The sequence below is a fragment of the Panicum virgatum genome, chromosome 5K (assembly GCF_016808335.1).
Source record: "Panicum virgatum strain AP13 chromosome 5K, P.virgatum_v5, whole genome shotgun sequence".
NCBI lineage: Eukaryota > Viridiplantae > Streptophyta > Magnoliopsida > Poales > Poaceae > Panicum > Panicum virgatum.
Window position 1 is genome coordinate 60,807,449 of NC_053140.1, and position 20,096 is coordinate 60,827,544.

The 20,096-nt window shown below is 49.0% G+C and overlaps 1 protein-coding gene and 1 long non-coding RNA gene across 4 annotated transcripts; both read right to left on the reverse strand.

Annotated features, from left to right (window-relative positions):
* Positions 1-4,701: 4,701 nt before the first annotated feature.
* LOC120709235 (U-box domain-containing protein 43-like) lies at positions 4,702-8,177 on the reverse strand. Of its 2 annotated transcripts, XM_039994786.1 has the most exons (4): positions 7,638-8,177; positions 7,009-7,309; positions 6,502-6,654; positions 4,702-6,435 (listed from the first exon to the last, which is right to left on the reverse strand). In XM_039994786.1, exons 1-4 carry the CDS (start codon positions 8,100-8,102, stop codon positions 5,198-5,200), a joined length of 2,157 nt encoding a protein of 718 aa, XP_039850720.1. In that variant the 5' UTR covers positions 8,103-8,177; the 3' UTR covers positions 4,702-5,197. The 2 variants fall into 2 exon arrangements, with proteins under 2 accessions (XP_039850720.1, XP_039850719.1); XM_039994785.1 differs by having other exon boundaries at positions 4,702-6,654; positions 7,638-8,176.
* Positions 8,178-10,009: 1,832 nt separating this feature from the next.
* LOC120709236 lies at positions 10,010-17,523 on the reverse strand. Of its 2 annotated transcripts, XR_005689602.1 has the most exons (5): positions 17,336-17,523; positions 12,840-13,084; positions 10,683-12,741; positions 10,467-10,563; positions 10,010-10,378 (listed from the first exon to the last, which is right to left on the reverse strand). It is a non-coding gene; the product is annotated as an uncharacterized LOC120709236 (long non-coding RNA). The 2 variants fall into 2 exon arrangements; XR_005689601.1 differs by having other exon boundaries at positions 12,840-17,522.
* Between the last annotated feature and the right edge of the window lie 2,573 nt (positions 17,524-20,096).

The window sequence follows — 20,096 nt, forward strand, 5'->3', positions numbered from 1 at the left end:
AGGTCTTCTTCTTCTCTTCCAAGTCCTCTCATCCGGGCAATCCATGAGCGTCATCTTCCTTCAGTAGGCGGGAAAAATCCCATAGAAGTCCGTTGAAGATGATGCTTGTAGATCACACACAGACGTCGCATGGCTTTTCGGGCGGCTTTTCTGTAGGTGTCTGGGAAGCAAAAGACAGTGGTGGAGATGAACCAGGGGTCTACGTCAGGATAGCGGGTGCTTCTTCCCACGAAAATCATCACGTCGCACTGAAGAGTGCCCCTGGAGTCGTATTCCCCGTAGACATACTCTGGTAGGTCCACGACTCCGATGCGTTCCAGGCTGAGTATCAATAACTTAAGAGGGCCGGGCATTGCGTGGCAGATTCCACCACTCCATCCATTGTCAGCCATCTGGAATAGGGTAAGAATTAGCGGTGAGTGTTTGTGTGGAAAAAAAGGATTAAGTAAGGAAAAATCCTAATGTGAAAAGGCCTGAAAAGGGTTTCGATCCTAAGGGTCACGTCCTACGGCCAACCTACGGCTCTGATACCACCTGAAGCATCCCCTCATGAGAGAAGACTTAAAAGTGATACGATATCAGTCCTAGGAGGCTGATAACACTTTTATTACATCAGATGGTACATCACCGTACAACTCTATGCGGAAGTGGGCAGTGAAGCGTCACTATCGCGTGGATAACAACTAACACCCACACAACGATATTAACTACGAAGAGGGGGTCATCAGAGTCTTGCGCCATACGGAACTTCCTGCGGGTGACCCTAACCACAGGCAAGGTTGAGTGCAGAACGGAACCTCTACTCAACATCTTCGGGAACGAAGTCTGGATCTTCCTCTGTAAAAATTAAGAATGGGGTGAGTACAAACGTACTTAGCAAGTCCAACCACACCCACGGAGGGGATATAAACAGAATATAATGCAATGGGTAAATCAAGGATGAGGCTAGGGTTTTATTTGCAGAAAGCAAATTTTGATGCAGGGGTTCATTTAAAAGAAAGGATTTTCAATGCAAGTTTTCTTGTACCAAGTAACACGTAGTGTTGATCCACACAGAATCCAAGTTTTAAGTTGCTACCGGACTTCTCATCCGCCATAGCACACGACACAACTGCCGGACACTTTTCCCAAAATAACTCACGCCAACCCATCCATTCCCAGAAGAAATACTAGTTATGTGACCACACCGTAACTCGCCCAGTACCGTGGGCACGTCTATTCGAATAGATTTTAACTCTGCAGAGGTGTGCAACTTTACCCACAAGCGGGGTACCACAGCTCGATCACCGTAGTGTCGGTGTAGATCCCAACAAAGCCATTACCCACCTTAGCTAGACTTGACTAGCCATCACGGGATCCACCAAGGGGTCATTGACCTATCACAGAGGTTTTAACCGGGGCATAAGTCACACAGAGCTAATCCCTTTTCCTTGATCACGAGTTGCTCTCAGCTCTCCTGATGGCTATCAGACTAGCTAGTGGGGTTTATGCTAAGCCGTTGCCCATTCAACGGTCGAGTGGTTTGCACGATAGTGGAGTTAGGTGTGATGACACACCAACTCGGTCCTTAGTTGTGACAAGATGGATATCTCCCTTCCTTGCTCTGCCACACAGGCACGAGCACACCATTCGGCAATTCACACAGAAGTGCCATCTATCTCGTCTAATCTCATCTTTCGAAATCCCACATTTTCCCCTTCCCACACACTCACACATTTTCCCCTTCCCACACACTCACACATTTTCCTTTTATAAAACAAGTTGTATTGTGTTTAAGGTCCTAAGCGTTCTAGCGGTGATTAACGTCCAAACACATTCAGACATTAATCTAGGTGGTCAAGGAATGGTTATAACAAATCAAGGGGTGGCTATCTAACCATGTTTTCAGCAGGCAAAACATATGCAGTTTTATAAAACAGGCCAATAGGTTGTGTTTATAAAAACTAGGACAAAACATGCATCAAAGGGCGGGATTGAACTTGCCGTCTTCAAAGCCTTCCTGGAGGTCCTGATCGAAGTACTGTCCTTCGGGCTCAGGGTCGCAGAACTGGTCCTCGTTCACTTACTCGCAGTACTGCTCGTCGACGGGTTCTCCCTCGTTCACACCACGATCTACGACGCATACAAACAAATGCACAATCAAGAAAAAGAAATAAAGGTTTTATCATTGAGCTCGAATCGGAAACAATTAAGATATGGAGATAGGAGTAATATTTTTGGACGGTTTCTTAATGGCATGGCCAGAACTATAATAGGCATGGCGTGGTAAAGTTTCAAGTCGATCAGAGATTGTTTGGCACATGGAATGATAAGTTAACCGGGTGTTTAGGGTCCAAAAAAAGGTCCAGGGACTTATTTGTAATTAGTGAAAGGTCCTGATTGGAATTCTAGAGAGTGTCTGGGTCAATCTAGAAAAAGGTAGGGGTCTATTTTATAAATGTGTTATATAGTGGAAGGGTCTGTTTTGAAATATAATAAAAGGGAGGGTTTCTTTTGTAAAAGGACTTGAGAGGTGAGAGGGTTCTTTAAGAAATAACGGGAAAGGCAGGGGCCTAAAGGCAAATATGCCTTTCTTCTCCCTTTCCCCTCGCTGGGAAACAGGGGAGCGGCGCGGGGTTGCCGGCGGTGGCCCTCGCCGGCGGCCTGGGCCTCGGGGGCGACCGGGAGGAGGGGAAAAGAGAGAGAGAGGCTCAAGAGGTCGATTCCCCCCTCGATTTTGGGGAAGGAGGCCCGCAGGGCGGAAATCCATGGCGGCGGGCAACAGCAGGCGGCGGCGGCCATGGTGGCGCCACGGTGGGGCTCGACGGCGGCCAAGGAGAGGAGGGAGAGTGAGAGGGAGGCGAGGGGGTCCTAATGCACCCCTTACCTTGGGCAGAGGCAGCGCGAGGAGGCGGTTCCGCGGTGGCCGGCGTGCTCGGCGGCTATGGCGGTGGTGGCGGCACTGGGAGCTCGGGGAGGAGGCTAGGGATGGCGGTGGAGGTTGTGGTGATGGCGGAACGTGGCGTGGAGGTCTATTTAAGGGCGGGGTAAGGCGGTGGGGCGGTGGAGGTTGGTGGCAGCCCGGCGAGCTTCGCGGCCGGCCTTAATGGCGTTGGAGCCGGCTCGACCGTCGTGGAGCGGCGTGAGCACCGAGGGCGTCGACGTGCACGTGGAGGAGGGGACCTGCTGCTGTTGTGCTCGTCGCCGCGCGGCTCGAGCGGCGAGGCGGCGGCGATGTGAGCGAGCAGTGCGCATACGGCGGCGCAGGCGGCGAGTCGGCCAGGCGAGCACAGGAAGGCGGTGGCGATGCTCTTGTCGACGGACGGCACGGCGAGCGGCGCGGCCGTGTGGAACGCGTGATGCGCTCAGGCCTGTGCGCGTGCGGTACGTCGACGGGACGCGTCGGCGGCGAGCGGGCGGCGCGGCGCGTTCGGTGCGTCGCGAGTGCGCTTGGGCGGGGCGCGCGCAAGCGGCAGCAGGCACACGTGTGCCGCGCGTGGGGTTGGCCGGGGCAGAGCGCGTGCGTGGAGCGAGGGCGGGGAGCAGCCGGTGGCAATCAGCGAGCTGCTCTGCAGCATGCGGTGCGCGGCAGGGAGGAAAGGGAGGAGAGAGAGAAGGAAAAAGAAAAGAAAAAGGAAAAAAGAAAAGGGGGAGGGAAAAAGAAAGAGAGAGAGATGGAGAGATAAAAAGAGAGATCGACCGGCGGATCTCGCAGCGGCGACCGCGGCTGGACGCGCACGCGCGCCGGTCGAGAGTGATGCGGCGGTCGGCGGTACGCGACGCGCGGAATAGGAAAAAGAAAGAGACGAGACTGTGATTGATTCGGATGTTAGGGCAGAGATCTGATGGGACAGGTTTCGGGGAAAAAGGGCTCAAGGGTTTAGGAAGGTTTGAGCTCAACGATGAAAATTTTTGAAGATTATTTTCAACGCGTGATTTATTTGGTAGATTTTTGGGATGTTACACTGCTGCTCCCCGTCGCGGCCGGCCACGAGGCGCGCGCAGCCGGCCCGGCACCATCGCTCCCCGCCCAAGAGCGCGAGGCCGCCTTGGTGGACGGCCGGACGTGGGAGCATGTGGCGGCAGCGGGAGATGGTCGCCACCGCCATCCCCTTCTTGCTCTTGCAGCATCGGCGACTTCGCTTCCGTGGTCACCCGCTTTCACTTTGCCCTTCTGCTCGCGCTTCTCGCCGCACCAGTTCCAGCCCAGCGCAGGCCGAGGGGAAGGAGGCGCGGGTGGCGCCCCGCTGGAGCCCGGCGCCACGGAGGGGGGGTGGGGGTGTTGTGGAGGCACAAGCGGTGCCGCCGCTTCAGCCCAGCTTCAGGCCGACAGAGAGAGGAGGCGTGGGCGGCGCCGCCGCCGCTGCAGTCCGGCACGAGGTTGAGGGAGGAAGGAGGCGCGGGTGGCGGGCTAGAGAGGGCGGTGGTGGCCGGCGGGATGAGCAATCGCTGCTGTCTATGCTGGGACGAACGGCGTCGATTTTTTTTTTTTGCCGACGTGGACGGCGTGGTTGGCCGCCAACCTTCGGGGCATTGTTATATAGAAATGGGAGCGGATTTCGTCGCCTTGTGGGCTGTGGCTGGCTCGCCGGATTCATAGGACATGGTGCGCACGATGCTCAACTTCAACTCCAGATAACATCTGACATGTGTTCGGCGCACCAAATCGTCAGCGTCATGATCACGATGAGTCACAAACATCTCACTGTTGAACGAGTTTGCTGCACAAATGGTAATTTGTTGGCATACTCCATCAGCAACCACTATCATCACTTACACTTGCTCTTAATAAAAAACATGCCCAGGCACAGTCGCGAAAAAAAATCATCACTTTACACTTTACAGATGAAAGAGTCGCTAACTACACAAGCTATATCTTCTGTTCTTCTTCGTTCAAGTGAAATTCGTTGGATCTCAAAGAAAAACAACGCTACCTTTTCGCGCAATCTGCTACAAACAACATACAATGAAGCTATAGCTATTGATAATTCACAGCACAAAATCTGGTGCAGTCCTGAAGGAAAGCTTCTGGTGAAGTAGTGAGATGCGCCAACCAGTTACACATGAACTCCATTTGGTTCAAGAGATCGTCCCTGCTGATTACAATCTTTCAACAGCGTATATAGTCAGATGCCATTGCCCGGCATAACGGCAGCCTGCACATGTCTGGTTACTCATGTCATTTCCCACACCAGTCGCTGCATCAACATCTCAGCGCCTAAAAATAGCTGGACTGTGTTTGCAGCAGCTCCAGGTGAGCCAGTATCTTGCCGATCATTGGCTTCAGGGAAGGATCTCCTTTCTGAGCCAGATCAATGAGCAAGGCCTGAGCAATTTCTCCATACCGCTCCCTATGTGATTCGAGCCGGAAAATCCTCTCCAGCATCCATATCGCTTTATCCTGGGAACTCAAGTCACCCGCTTCGGCAACTCTCAGAAGAGCATGGATACCTGATGCCTTTTCTATCACCCTGCTCCCGTTTTCCCAAATCTCATCCTGCATAAGGGTTGCCAATGCTTCCAACACTGCTACGTCTGCTTCACGCTCTTCACCTTCTAGTATCCGTAGCAGAGGGTTGACGGCACCAGCTTTTACTAAGCAGAAAGTGCCTTTGACAGTGCATTGGCAGCTGTGGACAATACAGTAGGATTCAGCTGATGGAGGAACACAAAGCCACCTTGGTGATTTTGACTTACGCAATGCCATTGTACTCTGTGACAATTGAGCCAAGGATGTTGCTGCTTTAGACTTGGCGTCTACCGATCCTTCTGTAAGCAACTTGATAAGGCAAGGAACCACCCCACATCCAACTGCTAAGCTCTGCAGTTTCTTATCCCAAGTAACTGTGAACCGAATAAATACACCAGCAATACCCTCAAGTAACTGCATCCTTTGAGGCGTCACAGAAGCTGTGACGTTTGCTTCAAACAAGGAGATCAGAATAGGAAGCAAGTTCGCTCGTGTTAGAATCTCAGTCATCTTCTTGTCTGTCACTGGGAGGTTGCTTAGGATACCAACAGCTGCAGCCTTCTCATCTCGAGAAGTAGGTGAAGAGATGATCTTTACCAAAATATCCAGATGGGTCTCCCTGAACTGTTCGGCCAATTCTTGCGAAGAATCTTTTGACAGATGGAACGTTAAATTCAAAGCAGCAATTTTGATCTCCACATTCTTTTCTGTTAGGAAAGGCAGAAGCAGTTGCAACCCACCATTTTGTCTAATTTTACTTCTGGCTCTTTTAGCATTCTTGTGCCCCGAAATACTAATCAGGGCCCTTAGAAGATGAAGTTGAATTACTGGACTCGACAAATTAAGAAGTGAGAGCATCTGAGGAGCTACATCTTTATAAAGCAGAATACGCTCAGATTGTGCAATAGCTGCTAGTATAGCTGAGGCTGGTTCTCTGAGGGTCATGAGAGCCGATGTCACAGAGAAAAGGAGCTGGAGCAGTGGTCCTGTTATTCCAGAATTTATCAAAAGTTCTGCATTCTGTAGAGAACTAGAGAGATTGAGTATGGCACCTAAGGCTGAGTGCTTGGCTTCAAGATTTCCATATTTAAACATTTGCACAAGGGGTTCGATAACTCCATCTTCACCAAGGGAAGATTTCATATGCTCAGATAGGAACATCTTTGAAATAGCAGTAGCCATTAGGACCTTGTTCATGTCAGAACCTGCAAAGTAAATAGGAGAATAAAGTAGTTGATCATATGGTTAGATAGAGTGAAGAAAATTTCGTCTGACATGGTATTCCAATTTATAAGGTCAGATTGCTCTGCGAGTATTGTAATCTGGACTTCTGGAGGAGAAGAGATGGAAAGGACTGAGCGAACCAAAATTCTTGGTAGATAAATTTGACAAATCAAGTAACAGTTAGCATGTAGTCTTGTGGTTATTGTTCTAACAAGAGCCCAAATTTGGAGTGCTTTGTATGAAATGGGATATTTTGAAAGCCTAATTCTAGATGCTTGTTCTTAGAAACATATGCTGAAAAAGGTGAGGTTAAAGTATAGTACAAGAGCTAATACCTTGTTTTAGGTAGTGTATCAATGGTCGAAAATAACCAGCCTCCGCCATCAACAGCACATTTTGTGGGTTGGATGACAAAATGTGCAGCAACTTCTCTGCATCATCGTTGGTGCCTGATTCATGCGCGTTCCTCAATGTGACTAACATTACGATGCACCCTTTGATCCTGCCGATCCTCTGCCGAACTTGTGGGATGTCTGACAGATCCAATAGCACTGCAATTGCTTCTGTTCGCTCATCAACATCCCTCGACAAGGAACGGACAATGCTCGAAAGCGCCTCGATGCTTGCCAACCTCTCCTGCAGAGCCATTGAGAGCATGACTTGAGTGTGATTGTGACGAGAACGATGATTGGGAAGACGTAAATCTGATAATCAGTTGACAAGTTTGATTAATGGTAATGCTCTCATGCCCTGTTTATTCAGAATCCAAAGGGAAACAAAGTGCAGCACAGCTTGGGTAATTAAGGGCGAGACACCCAAATGCCGATAGAGCCATGATCCACCTTACCAAGCGAAGCGCTGCCAAACTAGTTGCGCATGGAGAGCATAGCATCGAACACAAAGCGTGCGCAAGCATATATGGGCTGGGCAAGGAAGAGCACAATGAGGCGGTGCGGTGTCTCACCTTGGTCTCGCTGCCAACGCATCCCGCGAGGCGGCGCAGCGCGGCCATTACGCTGACCCTGGCCTCGGCGGTGCCCGCGGCGGCGAGGCGCACGAGGAGCGCCGGGACGAGGAGCCCGTCGTCGTCGTCGTCGTCCCCGAGCCTGCCTTCCTCAGCGAGCGCGGCCACCTCCCGCGCGACGGCGGCGAGCTCGGCGTCGTCGCCGTTCTTGACGCGGACCAGGAGGTCCTCGACGTCCACCGCCGTACTCGCCATCGCGCAGCCGCCCGTCCGCCGGCAGCGCGCCGAGAAGAAGAGGAAGAAGCAGAACAAGAGCGGCCGGCAGTGCCAGCGACCGCTGCACTGCACACAGGTAGCGACCAGGTGGTGGACTGGTGGTAGCTTTGTGGGCGCGCGTCGCGCGTGAGGGAATAGCGCGGGGGGTAGTGGTGGAGCCGGCGAAGAGGTCAACTCGAACTCGTCCATGGGGAAGGGGAGGGGAGGGGACGACCTCGACCTGGCCGCGGCCGGGGATGGGGGTGGCTCCGGGTCGGGGTCGCTCGCTGTCCCTCTCCGCCTCCGGTTTTTGGGACCAGCCAGTCAGAAGCGAGGCCGTGCTGTTTCAGTTAAACGAAATCCCAGTAACGACAGCAATCAGGCAAGCAGCTGATGATGTACTACTACTACTACAAGGTGTTTAGATCACTTTGCAAAAAAAATTTGAAAGAAAATTTTAATATTTCGAAGTACTAAATAAAGTCTATTTACAAAAAATTTTTTTACAGATGATTACAAATCGCGAGACGAATCTAATGAGCCTAATTAATTCATGGATTACTGTCGCATCACTATTGCAAATTATGGATTAAGCAAGCTCATTGGATTCATCTCACGATTTACAATCTATTCGTGCAAAAGGTTTGATAAATAGAATTCATTAGTACTCCTGCACGTGTCTAAATATTCGATGTGTTTAGAGAACATTTTTTTGAAACTAAACACAGTTTGATGATCCCGATCTTTTTTCTTCTTCTATCATTAATTATACTATTCGAAAAAGTTCAAATATTTCTTTACATTGTTGTCGTGTTTTTTGTGATTAAAAGGCCTTGTTTAGCACTGTAGCACTTTCGTTATTTGGTAATTAATATTTAATTGTGGTCTAATTAGACTTAAATGATTTATCTCATCGTTTACATAGGTTATTTTTTAACTGCATTTAATACTTCATGCATATATTCGAAGATTTATTTTTTTTGAAAGATTATGTTTGAAGATTTGATTTGATGAGTACTGCAGGAAATTTTTTAGGAAATAGGTGGGCTCTAATTTGGTTAGTCAAACCGGGGTGTCTGTAAGGAAGGAAATATTATTATATATATAAATAAAATAGCCCAGCACGTCGCAATCGTGAGTGAGTGAGAGGCCATGTTTGGCTAAGGGTCAAATCAAAATTTCACAAAAAGACAAATGTCCGCATGCAGTACTAAATAAAGTCTATTTGCAAAACCTTTTTAAGAATGGGTGTAAATTTTCGAGACGAATCTAATGAGCCAAGTTTCATTATGATTGGCTACAGTGATACTACAGTAATCATGCTCAAATATTCTCTAATCGTACGGTCAAAGGTCCCATTAGCTAGAGCAACTACTACAGTGCCATAGTTGTGGAGGTAATTTTGCAATTAGACTTTATTTAATACCCCTAATTAGTGATCAAAGGACCGTTTCTCTCTCATGAAAACATTTCTAGCCCACAACCAAACATGGCCAGATACAGACACCACGGCGGATTTGGCGATGTGTCATTCGCTTTCGCAGCTCCAGCAGCAGCGTACGCGTTTGTCTGGGTAGCTTTGACCCGTTCTGGGAGAAAGAAAATGACGGGCACGGCGCACGACCAAGTCAGACACACAGCTCGTCGTCGGTGCTGACTGGACCACCGGGAAACGCACAAGCAGAAGAAGAAGAAGATACCAGGCCAGGCCAATCAACAAAATGCTGAAAAATTGACTGGCGCTCGTGGCCATTCTTGTCCTGGCGCACGTTGTTGGGCCTTCCAGCGCACCGCCCGTTTATGCAGCAAGGAAGGAACGCCTGGCCCATCAGAAAGAGGCCCACGGCGCGTGATGCGGCCCATTCCATATATCCCAACTTAACTTGCCCTGTTTATTTCCGATTATAATAGGCTTATTAGTGGAAATAAGCGATAATTCCACCAAACGTATTGATTATTTTCGCTTCTCTGGTAATCTGTTTTAGAGATTTGAACTACGAGAAGTGAGAATCGAGTCGGCCATGCTTAGATTATAAGCTCAACAAAAACAAACAGGGCTCTTGTACTAAGAACAAATGGCCGGCTCATGAGGCTGAGCTCGCACTGGACGGTTCACGAAATCACGCGCACGAACGAAAGATGGTTTTCAAGTAGGGACTGGAGGAAGATTTACAACTGCAAACAAATGACTCACTCACGCTTCAGAATATAAGGATGTACACGTACAGCACAACACGTCTCATCAGTTATTAGTAGTATAATCTCCCTCCGCTAAAATAACAAACCAGGGTAGGGTAACTAAACATGAAACCACACAGCTGGAATTATATTTGTAGACCAACAAACACAACACGACGCCTCCCCTTGTGAAAGATGAAAGATGCAAGCTCCGTATGCGTATGGTTGACAACACATGGAGGTGAGGTGAGTGAAATGGCTAGTCGCAGCACATCTCGCAGATCCAGCAGCAGCACAACGCCGCGATGCTGAAATCAAATTACAGTAGTTTTGATCAGAGAAAGAAATTGGCTTTTTCAATCAGTATACTACTACTAGTAGTAGATTAATTATTACCATCCTTCAATGAAGCCCTTCTCTCCGCGCGAGGTCGTCTTCCCCCGGCGCCCCTTCTTCCCTCCCTGCTGCTCCGCACCCGCCGCCGTCGGGTAGCCTAACCGTCCACGCAACGCAAGCCATCAACGGGTTCAGAAAGAATCCAGGCAGAGGCAGAAAGCGTTGTTTTGTGCTGCTGGCATATGGGCATATATGGTAGAGATTCAGAAACCTGACCTGGTGGTGGAGGCGCCTGGCTGTTGCTCTTGTTCTCCATTCTTCCTCGCTCGCTTTCTAGAGCACGACGATGATGCAGATTCTAACTGATTGAGATGTAGGTAGGTGGTTTGCCTTGCTCTGGTTGGGATCTCAACGAGACAAGCCACGGGGTTTATATAGCGAAGCTGCAGGACAGGTGCAGGGCAGTGTGTTGCTGGTGCCTTCCTTGCCGGTTTGGTCTTCTTACAGATAAGATGGCCTGTGATGGATCCTCAACACATGGAAAGTAGAGGGTGGCAAAAGGTGTCGAGGCCTTTCTAGCGCGCGGTCACAGATTGACAAATCGCCAGTTATCTGTTTGTTTGATGAACATGGCCCATACAGCTCTGACGAATTGACGAAACTAATAATAAAGTGTGCCTGCAACTGTTTTCATCGCTCGTTAGTGTTCTTAATCAGAAAGAAAAGAGTACAAGGCTGCACATTTGCGCGGCATCGAATCAAAGGTTGTTGAACAGAGCAGAGGGACACGAGCGGGCGCAGAAAGGGCCGCCACCGGCGGTGCGTTTGGTCGGCGGCCGGAGCACGGAGGATTGGAGGAAGCAAAGCTCCAAGTGGCACGTCGGAAAGCTTCCCTTTTTATCAAAGTTTGACGTGTCTGAGATGTTCAGATCACGGGGAATCTGGTTCCCTCCAGAACGGAGAGCAAATTGAAAGATCAGATGCAAAGCGGCAACCTTTGCCTGTTCACACCACATCCTCGTCTGATTGGATTCTTGGGTTGTTCAGTTTTCCTCTCCGCTTGAAGTTTTCCTACGATTCCCAGCCAGCAGCAGGAATTCCTCCTGTGCATCCACCCAGACACCGGAGTCTACTTTGTTCCGGGCACGCCGCTGTTTCGGCTTTCAACGTCCGGTACGTCGCTAGCTGTACAATTGCGACTGCAAAACGGTTGCTGTTCGTCATCGATCACTGCATCGGATTAAGCAAACCAGGCAGAGTGTGAAGCGAACTTATGCTGGGTGTCTGACTGCGTTGCAGCAATGGCGCATTTTTTTACTAGAACTTCGTGAGTTCATGAAGGATTGCGAATAATTTTTCCACTTAATTAGGTATCATTCTTCAGACATCGATCAGAATTCTGACGAGCAACGCAGACAGCCACGGGCATATGCTTAGGAGCTGCATGCATCTGGACCTGGCTGCGGTGAACGCGGCGGCTGGCTGGGCGATGGCGTGCCGCCGCCGGCGCCGCCCGCCTCGAGCTCACGACGAGGCAGATGCTCCATTCCTCTGTCGAGGCAACTACGCTCTCCGGCAGTGGCCGCATTCCGCTGTTCTTTAATTGCAGGTTGCTCTGTCGTGGAGAGATGCAGTACATCCAAGTTAAGCGTGAGCGGCTGCGATCGGAGCATGCGTTGGGTTCGGTTTTGTCAGATCGACGACGATGTGCACGTCTAATTGCGACAGGATTTGGGTCTAGCTGCACTTGATCCTTCCCAGCTGTTAATTAAACCAGATCAAAAGTTTTGACTAACCGCTGCATTTGTGATCGATCTGGGCATGCGTCATTGGACTTGAGAATTTGACATATTTTGATTAAAATTCGGCACAATCGCAAAACTTATTAGAATCCTTCTCAAAAAAAAAACTTATTAGAGTCTGATCAGAAATAGAACAAACTATAACTGACCATCAATAATATAAGTACCGTGCTAATTATTATTTATAAGAGTATAAGAAGGTGGAGAAAGAATAAAGTTTCTATGGAATCATAGGTAGTGCGACATGATATAAACAAAAAAAAGCACAAGTCCCAAAAGGTAAATCTAGCGAAAGATTCACTGTATATAAAAAATCCGGAGGCTATTTCACAGCTAAAGTTTTCAACTACCACTGCCAGTGTTGGTTTTTGAAGTACTCCCTGTTGTGGGAAAAGTTTCTCAAGCAAAGCTTTCTCTTGCACTAGATGTTGATGCAGACCCAACGGACCTGCTAAAAGCACACATTTTTTTTTCTTCATCTTTCATAGAGAGGCGAGAGAAAACTTTGCCTGCCATCCATGTTGAAGGAGCAGCTGAGATAGAAAGAGATGGCTCCTCATGAAAAAAAGATTGATAGAGAAATGTTGATCGAGCGAATGGCAGAACAAGATAACAGTGATTTAGTACTTACAGATTTCGGAGCCAGCGACAGCGGGAAACGATACGTGGGCTACTGCTCGGTGATCTCCGGCCCATTTTATATAGCCTTTTATTAGGAGGATAGATATCGGGAGGCCGCGTCATCCGTCCGCGGCGCCCTCCCCCTTCTTTCTTGTTGTCGTTGGTTAGTCCGCGTCGACGGTGCTCCACATAACCATTGTCGCGTCATGTCGATCGTCTTGCAGCGTGCCTCTCGAAGATGGATAAGTTATGTATCTATAAATTCCATTAGATCCAACTAGAAATCTAGTTAGATTCAATATTTTTTGAAAAAACAGTTCAACATTGAAAAAGAATGGATTCAATATTTTCTAGAACACAGAGCAAAAAAATTTTTAAAAAAATACTACATTCAACATTTTTTACAAACTATGTCCACATCTTAACATAATAGATTCAACATTCGTCAAAATTTAAACATTTTCTTAAAAGAAAATGAAGACAGCTTCTTCTCCGACAACGGCCTGTCCGAAAGCGAGTGTGTACTAGGAAAGGTGGTCCGTCCTAGCCCACGGCGTGTGCTGCGGCCCAATTCCATATAGCCCAATTTATGAGAAACAAACAGCCCATGAGGCTTTCAAGTAGAAAGGTTCACGAAATCTCGTGCACGGGCACGATAACGGAAGAAGGTGAACTGGAAGGTTGACGACTATAGATGACTTACGGGCACGGCACCTTCAGAAAATACACAAGCAACAGAACAATACAAGGATGTACACGTACCGCACAGCACGTCTCATCAGTTATTAGTAGTAATCTCCTTACGCCAATAACAATCAGGGTAATTAAACATGCAACCACATAGCTGGAATTTTTTTTTATCTTAATGCAATAGTGCTAAAAATAGCAACCATACTCATCGAGAGTCTAAAATTTCTCACGATAAATTAAAAAAGAAGAATTTACACCGTCGATTTTTATGATGATCTAACGTTCTAAAAGAACTCGAGAGTTCATATCAGATAAGATTAATAAACAGATAATTTTAGAGTTAAAAATGAGAATAAAATAGAATATGACTGAAGAGTCGAAACCGAGTGCGATTAGTAAGCAGTAGTATTCAGAATTACAAAAATAAGAGAATTAATAGTTAACAAAGAGTCCTATCAAATACAACTAATTAATATATATTCTCAATAAGTAAAAATAGAAAGAAAAAAAATAGTGGACGAACCACGCCACCCCTCCCCGTACGCCTTGCATGTCGCCGGTTCACGTTCACGATGCCTGCTGGCTCACGCGGATATGTGGTACCTATGCGCAGCGGTGGACGTACCGGCTCCGCAACCTTGTTCGCGTGGAACCCCAGCTAATGGGTTGGACCCGCAACATACTCAACTCCATCCAAAATTAATATATTTAGTTATCTAACCCCACCTAACCCAATTAATTAATTTCTCAACTCTAACTAACTCGCCCCATTACAAACGGGTAACTCATAAAAACCCATAAATTCTACTATGTAGAGGAATTTAGTGGTTCTACACTTGATATGGGGGCCATATATATGTTTAGCCACACTAATTTGCACAGAGTATCTGCCAGCCATATTGACTCATCTTCAAAAATTTCATTCAATTTCGATAAAATTTTATAGTGTGAATGCGAGGTTTTAATTTCAGGGTCCGGCTCTTCATGTGGGGCCCACAGGTAATTTTAGCCACACTGCTTTGCATAAAATAGCTGACAGTCGTACTAAGTCATCTTCAACAAATTTTAGTCAATTTCAATAAAAATTTCTGATATAAACACGTGGTTTTAATTTCAGAGTCCAGCTTTCACGTGGGACCGACGGACAGTCCGCCAGGCATCGCCCAGATATTTATCTGGATGGATGTGGGACCCACTTGTCATTTCTCTCTTCCTTTTCACTTCGTCCAGAGCTGAGCGGAGCTCGAGCGCTCGCGCCGTCGTCGCCCCTTTCCATCGATCTCCCTCCTCCGGCCACCAAACCTCGATTCCTCGTGCGGGAACCTTCCTCGGCACCTCCTCCACCTTCCCAAACCCCTAGACCGGCTTCTTACGGCCGGAATCGCCCCCGCCACCGCCGGACACCATTGGAGGTGCTTGAAGCTTGCTCCACCGTCGATCCGCCCCTTTGGTTGTCCTCCGCTCGAACCGACCGCGGGAATGGATTCGTGGTGAGTTCCTTGTGCTTTCCGGTCTTTTTCCTCTTCCGTGGTGTGTCGCCGGCGCCGGTAAATGGCCGCCGCCGTCGCCGCCGCACTTGCTGCCGCCTGTGGCGTAGGTCAAAAGTTATGCATCGCTGAGGGTCCGCCTAGGAGGTGCGGACAGTCCGCCGGTCAGATTAGGTTTCGTCCATAGACGATGTTGCCTCTGGTAGTTTGGCAGAATTGATTGCGGACAGTCCGCTATAGGGGAGCGGACGGTCCGCCGTTGAAATTTGAAGTTTGTCCAGAGACGATGTCTCTGGTGGGGGTTCGCAGGATTGAACTGCGGACGGTCCGTCACTTGGGCGCGGACAGTCCGCAGTAGAGTCTAGGATTTTGTCCAGAGACGTTGCCGTCTCTGGTGGATAGAATACGTGAACTGCGGACGGTCCGCCAAGGATGGACGGACAGTCCGCAGGTAGAATTAGAAATTGTTCCAGAGACGTTGTTGTCTCTGGTGGGTCGGTAGAATAGTACGGCGGACGGTCCGCCACTTGGGCGCGAACAGTCCGCAGGGCGTTCCAGTTGAAGTAAATTAATTACATCATTGACCTGCACTCATTTATTTCATATGCATACGTGTAGCATCCGCAGCTGAGGGCGCCGTATTTGAGGTGATTGCGGCACCGCAAGAGCAGCCGACGCAAGCCCAGGAGGAGAGGTGTGAGCACCCGGCCCAAGGCCCGTCTGGCCCTAGCTCTGTGCAGCAGCCCGAAGGCAAGCCCCGGTGTACATCCTATTCATTTTAGATTATGACACCTATATATGTATTCATTACTTATGCATTACGTTTAGGAGTTGTTTGAAACCCTAGTTGCATGAACCCTAGGTGTCCTTGAGTTGTACTAGTATGTATAGGACGATAGAAATGCTATGCTAGATAGGGTTCGGTAGAAGTCGAGTAATTTTTTGTTACTCGCGAGATATAGGATAGCTTTATGTTTCCAGATATGAGTTACTAATTTATGGATGAAAGTCTTGAAATGAAAGAAAGAATAGAATCTGAGACCGGACGGGAGAGGTGTAGTTCCGCCTGTGTCGGTTAAGGACCGAGCCGTTGTTGGCCCTGCTGATCATGTTTGAACTGTACTAACCGCATGCCGGGAGTAGGAGGTAGTTGAAACCGGTAAGCCGAGTACTGCCTTGCTTCGGAAGTATAGAACTTCTACCCACCCCTTAGGGCGAGTCGAGTGGCCGCGGAGAATTTGAGATGCATGACTTTATTTTTGGTGGTCTCTCGTAGGGCTCGGCTGACTATATGCAGGTGGGGCGGTTCTGTAGTTCGAGGCGGGGAGGGGAATGGTTGGCTCGTATAGTCCGACGGGGCTAATGCGTGCCGTGTTGTTTAGGTCCACCTTACAAGGTTAAATCGAATCGATTCGCCGTCAGTCACTCTCGGATACGAGCACCTTGGTCACTGTGTCGCAGCGTAGTATTGTGATGGAAAATGGTTATACCTATGTTGATGAACATATGAATGATTACTTATTGTTCCACTATGTTTGCTCTAGTTTTGGTTATGCAAATATTAGACTATGTTAATTTATATAGAACTTGGGCTAAAATAAGGAAAGTGAGGAATTACTTTGTCGCTGTTTTCTGCAAAATAACCACCAGGCAAAAGCCTTTCATGTCTAGATATGTGGGCTAAGTTATACCCACTGGTCGGGTAAACCTTGCTGAGTATTAGTATACTCAGGGTTTGTTGCTACAATTATTTCAGGACACGCAGACGTAGACTTCTGTCCCTGCTGCGCCAAGTTCATCCGCCGTGATGCAGAGGGATGGGAGGTTGTGGAGCCAGATGTCTAGATAGGAATCTCCCTAGGGCACACTTTTGATAGTTGTAGGCCCCTTTCCTCTAGTTGAACCAGGGTTTCAGTAATGCAAAGTTTATAAATTATGTATTTATTCAAACTTGGTTTGTAAAACTTAAGGTGAAGTCTTATGTATATTTGTTGTATTTTCAAATATGTGTCGTGTTTGTACCATCTGCGCCCACCTTCGCGTAGAACTATCAATGATGTTTCGATCGGGACATGGGTTGAGAAAGTATCGCCAAATTAAGTCGTTAAGCTAATGAGCCCGATGTGTTCAAATAACGGCCATTACGCTTAATTAGAGTCTTAATTTGGCGGTTCCGTCACACTGCTGCTCCGCACCCACCGCCGTCGGGTAGCCTTGCCGTCCATGTAAGCCATGAACGGGTTCAGAATCCAGGCAGAGGCACCAAGAAACTACTGAAGCGTTGTTTTGTGCTGCTGGCGTTGGCATAGTTGAGATTCAGAAACCTGACCTGGTGGTGGAGGCGCCTGGCTGTTGCTCTTGTTCTCCATTCTTCCTCGCTCGCTTCTACAGCACGTATGATGATTCAGGTTCTAGCTGATTGATTGATATAGGTAGGAGGTTTGCCTTGGTTGGGATCTCAACGAGGCAAGTCCCTGGCTGATGAGTTTATAGCGAAGCTGCAAGCCGCCTGGTGCACAGCATTTTTTTTTTTGAAAAGATCCTGGTGCACAGCATTGCGTTGCCGGTTGGTCATTAAGGGTGGGTCCCATGGGAAGCTGATTCATTATGGGTGGTGGGTCCTGCTCTAGAATAAAAAAAAATCTCTTGATTCTCGTCGCCTCCGATCCCTCGGCTCCGTCTCCTCCCGCGCGCGCTCGAATCCCCGACGGCCACCGCCTGTAGCGAGTGCTCGAGCTGCGACCGGTCGCGATCCACTCCGTGCGGGACCCACAGCCATCACCGCCGTCCGGTGAGACATTCAGATCGATCACGGGGAATCTGGTTCCCTCCAGAACGGAGAGCAAATTCAGGTTCCGTCGCCCACTTTTTTTTTTTTGGGTTAGGTTCAACTCATTTCGTACTTGGTTGGATGGGGCAGGTCCATTATTCTTTTTTTCGTTCTATGGATTGAGTGGGATGAGATGATATTTTTTTAACATCGTTATAAACACACAGAGCTCAACTTGTCATCCTCTTTTTCATTTTTGATCTATCTTATCTTGTCCAACCGACCCAGCATCTGCCACTGCTCCGCCTGCCGCCGTGGCTGCTCGGTAGCTCATCTCCACGCCGGCCGTGCCTCCGCTTGCCCCTGCGCCGGCCGATGTGACACCCTCCGTGCGTCCCCCGGTGTCTGCCGTCGCCCATCCGCCCACCTAGCGCCGGCTCGCCTCGCCTCGCCTGTCCCTGTATTGCGTGAATGGCCGCTCCTCCACCCCGCCGGAGGGCTAGCGGCCGAAGCCCACGTCCGCTCGTTCGCTTCGCGCGGAACGAAGTAGTGACGCCATCCAGCACGTAGGTCGGAATGGTCCGTCCGTTTTGCTGGGATCAGATGAACCCACGTATTGATCTGATGAACCCAGCTCATGTGAACTCCAAACCAAATGCGGGTCGAAATTAGTGGAACCTATCCCAGCCCACTTCGACACACCTTCCAAACACATGCTAAAAGATTGGATTCTTGGATTTGTTCTCCTCTCCGGCCGCTCCATGTTTTCCTACTATTCCCAGCAGCAGGAATTCCTTTGTGTCCATCCAGACACTGGATTCTCATTCCAGTGGTCGAGGCAATGGTCGCATTCGGTTTTTCTTTAATTGCAAGTTGCCGAGATCAAAGGATTAGGCTCTGTCGTGGAGATAGCACATCCAAGCTGATAAGCGTGAGCGGCTGCGATCTGGGCATGCGTTGGGTTCGGTTTTGTCAAATCGACGACGATGTGCGCGTCTAATTGCGAGAGGATTTGAGTCTATAGCTGCATTTGATCCTTGTGGGAAAATCTGGAGGCTATTTTCACAGCTAAAGTTTTCAACTACTAGTGCCAGTGTTGGTGTTTGAAGTACTGCCTCCTGATGCAGACCCAACGGACCTGCTAAGGCACACATTTTTTTTTCTTCATCTTTGATAGAGAGGCAAGAGAAAGATTGCCTGTCATCGATGTTGATGGAGCAGCTGAGATAGAAAGAGATGGCTACTCATGTAAAAAAACTGTAGAGAAATGTTGAGCGAGCGAATGGCAGAAGAAGATAGCAGTGATTTACTTAGCATATATTTGGTTTGGAGATAGATTGGATCCATTCTCATTTTTTAGGCCGGGTTCGGGTTGAACCTACCTAATGTTTGGTTGAGAAGTTGGGTCCAACCCGATTTCTTGTTTGGTTAGAGGGATTTACAAAGATGAGATGGATGCTAAATTAACACTGTTAGCAACAGTAATCTGCGGGCCCTAGTTATCACCCTCTTTTATTTTTTTGATGTGTGTCTCTTCTTCTTTCTCTTCTTTCTCGTGCTGAATACTTGCCGAGCACCGCCGCCGCAAGCTACGCTCGCCCCCCCCCCCCCCCCCCCCCCCCACGCCACATTCCTCCGCTCGAGCTAGCAGCCGCAAACGGTGCTCGCCCTGCCGCGTGCCCCTCCTCTAGTCGAGCCGGCTGCGGGCCAGCTCGCCACACACCACTCGAGATAGCGGCCACGGGCCTCAACTCCCTATGCCTCGGTTGTCGGTGCCCGTCGTCTAGATCTCGGAGGGGTCCACCTTACGCTTGGCATCCTACTTGGCCATCACCTTGTAGCACTCTCGATTGTGGTCCTCCTGCAGCTTCTCCACCAGCCATGTCATCTCCGCGGCCCGCCAACATGTGTAGCCCAGCTCGGCTGCCGCCACGACATCCTCCTCAACCGCCGACGCACCGAACTCTAGCAGTGTGTTCTTGCCTAGAAAAACCAAACGCTCAGACACCAACACCTCCACTAGGCTCCCCTGCAGCTCGATCCTCTGCACCGCCTCCAAGCGTTGGCGCTCGGCCTCATTCGCCAAGATGCCATGTTTCCTCTTGGTGGACAACGGCGACGGAGCGATCACAAGAGTGGAGTGGGTAGGGATGGACGGTCCATCTCAACCCACATCTTCAATTGCAACCGAACATAAATCGAAATGGGGTTGAATCTATCCCGACCCACTTCAACCCACCAACCAAACACTATCTTATTCGTATCATTCACAGCAATGGAGCCAACAAGAGTGGGAAACGATATGTGGGCCTTCTTGGTA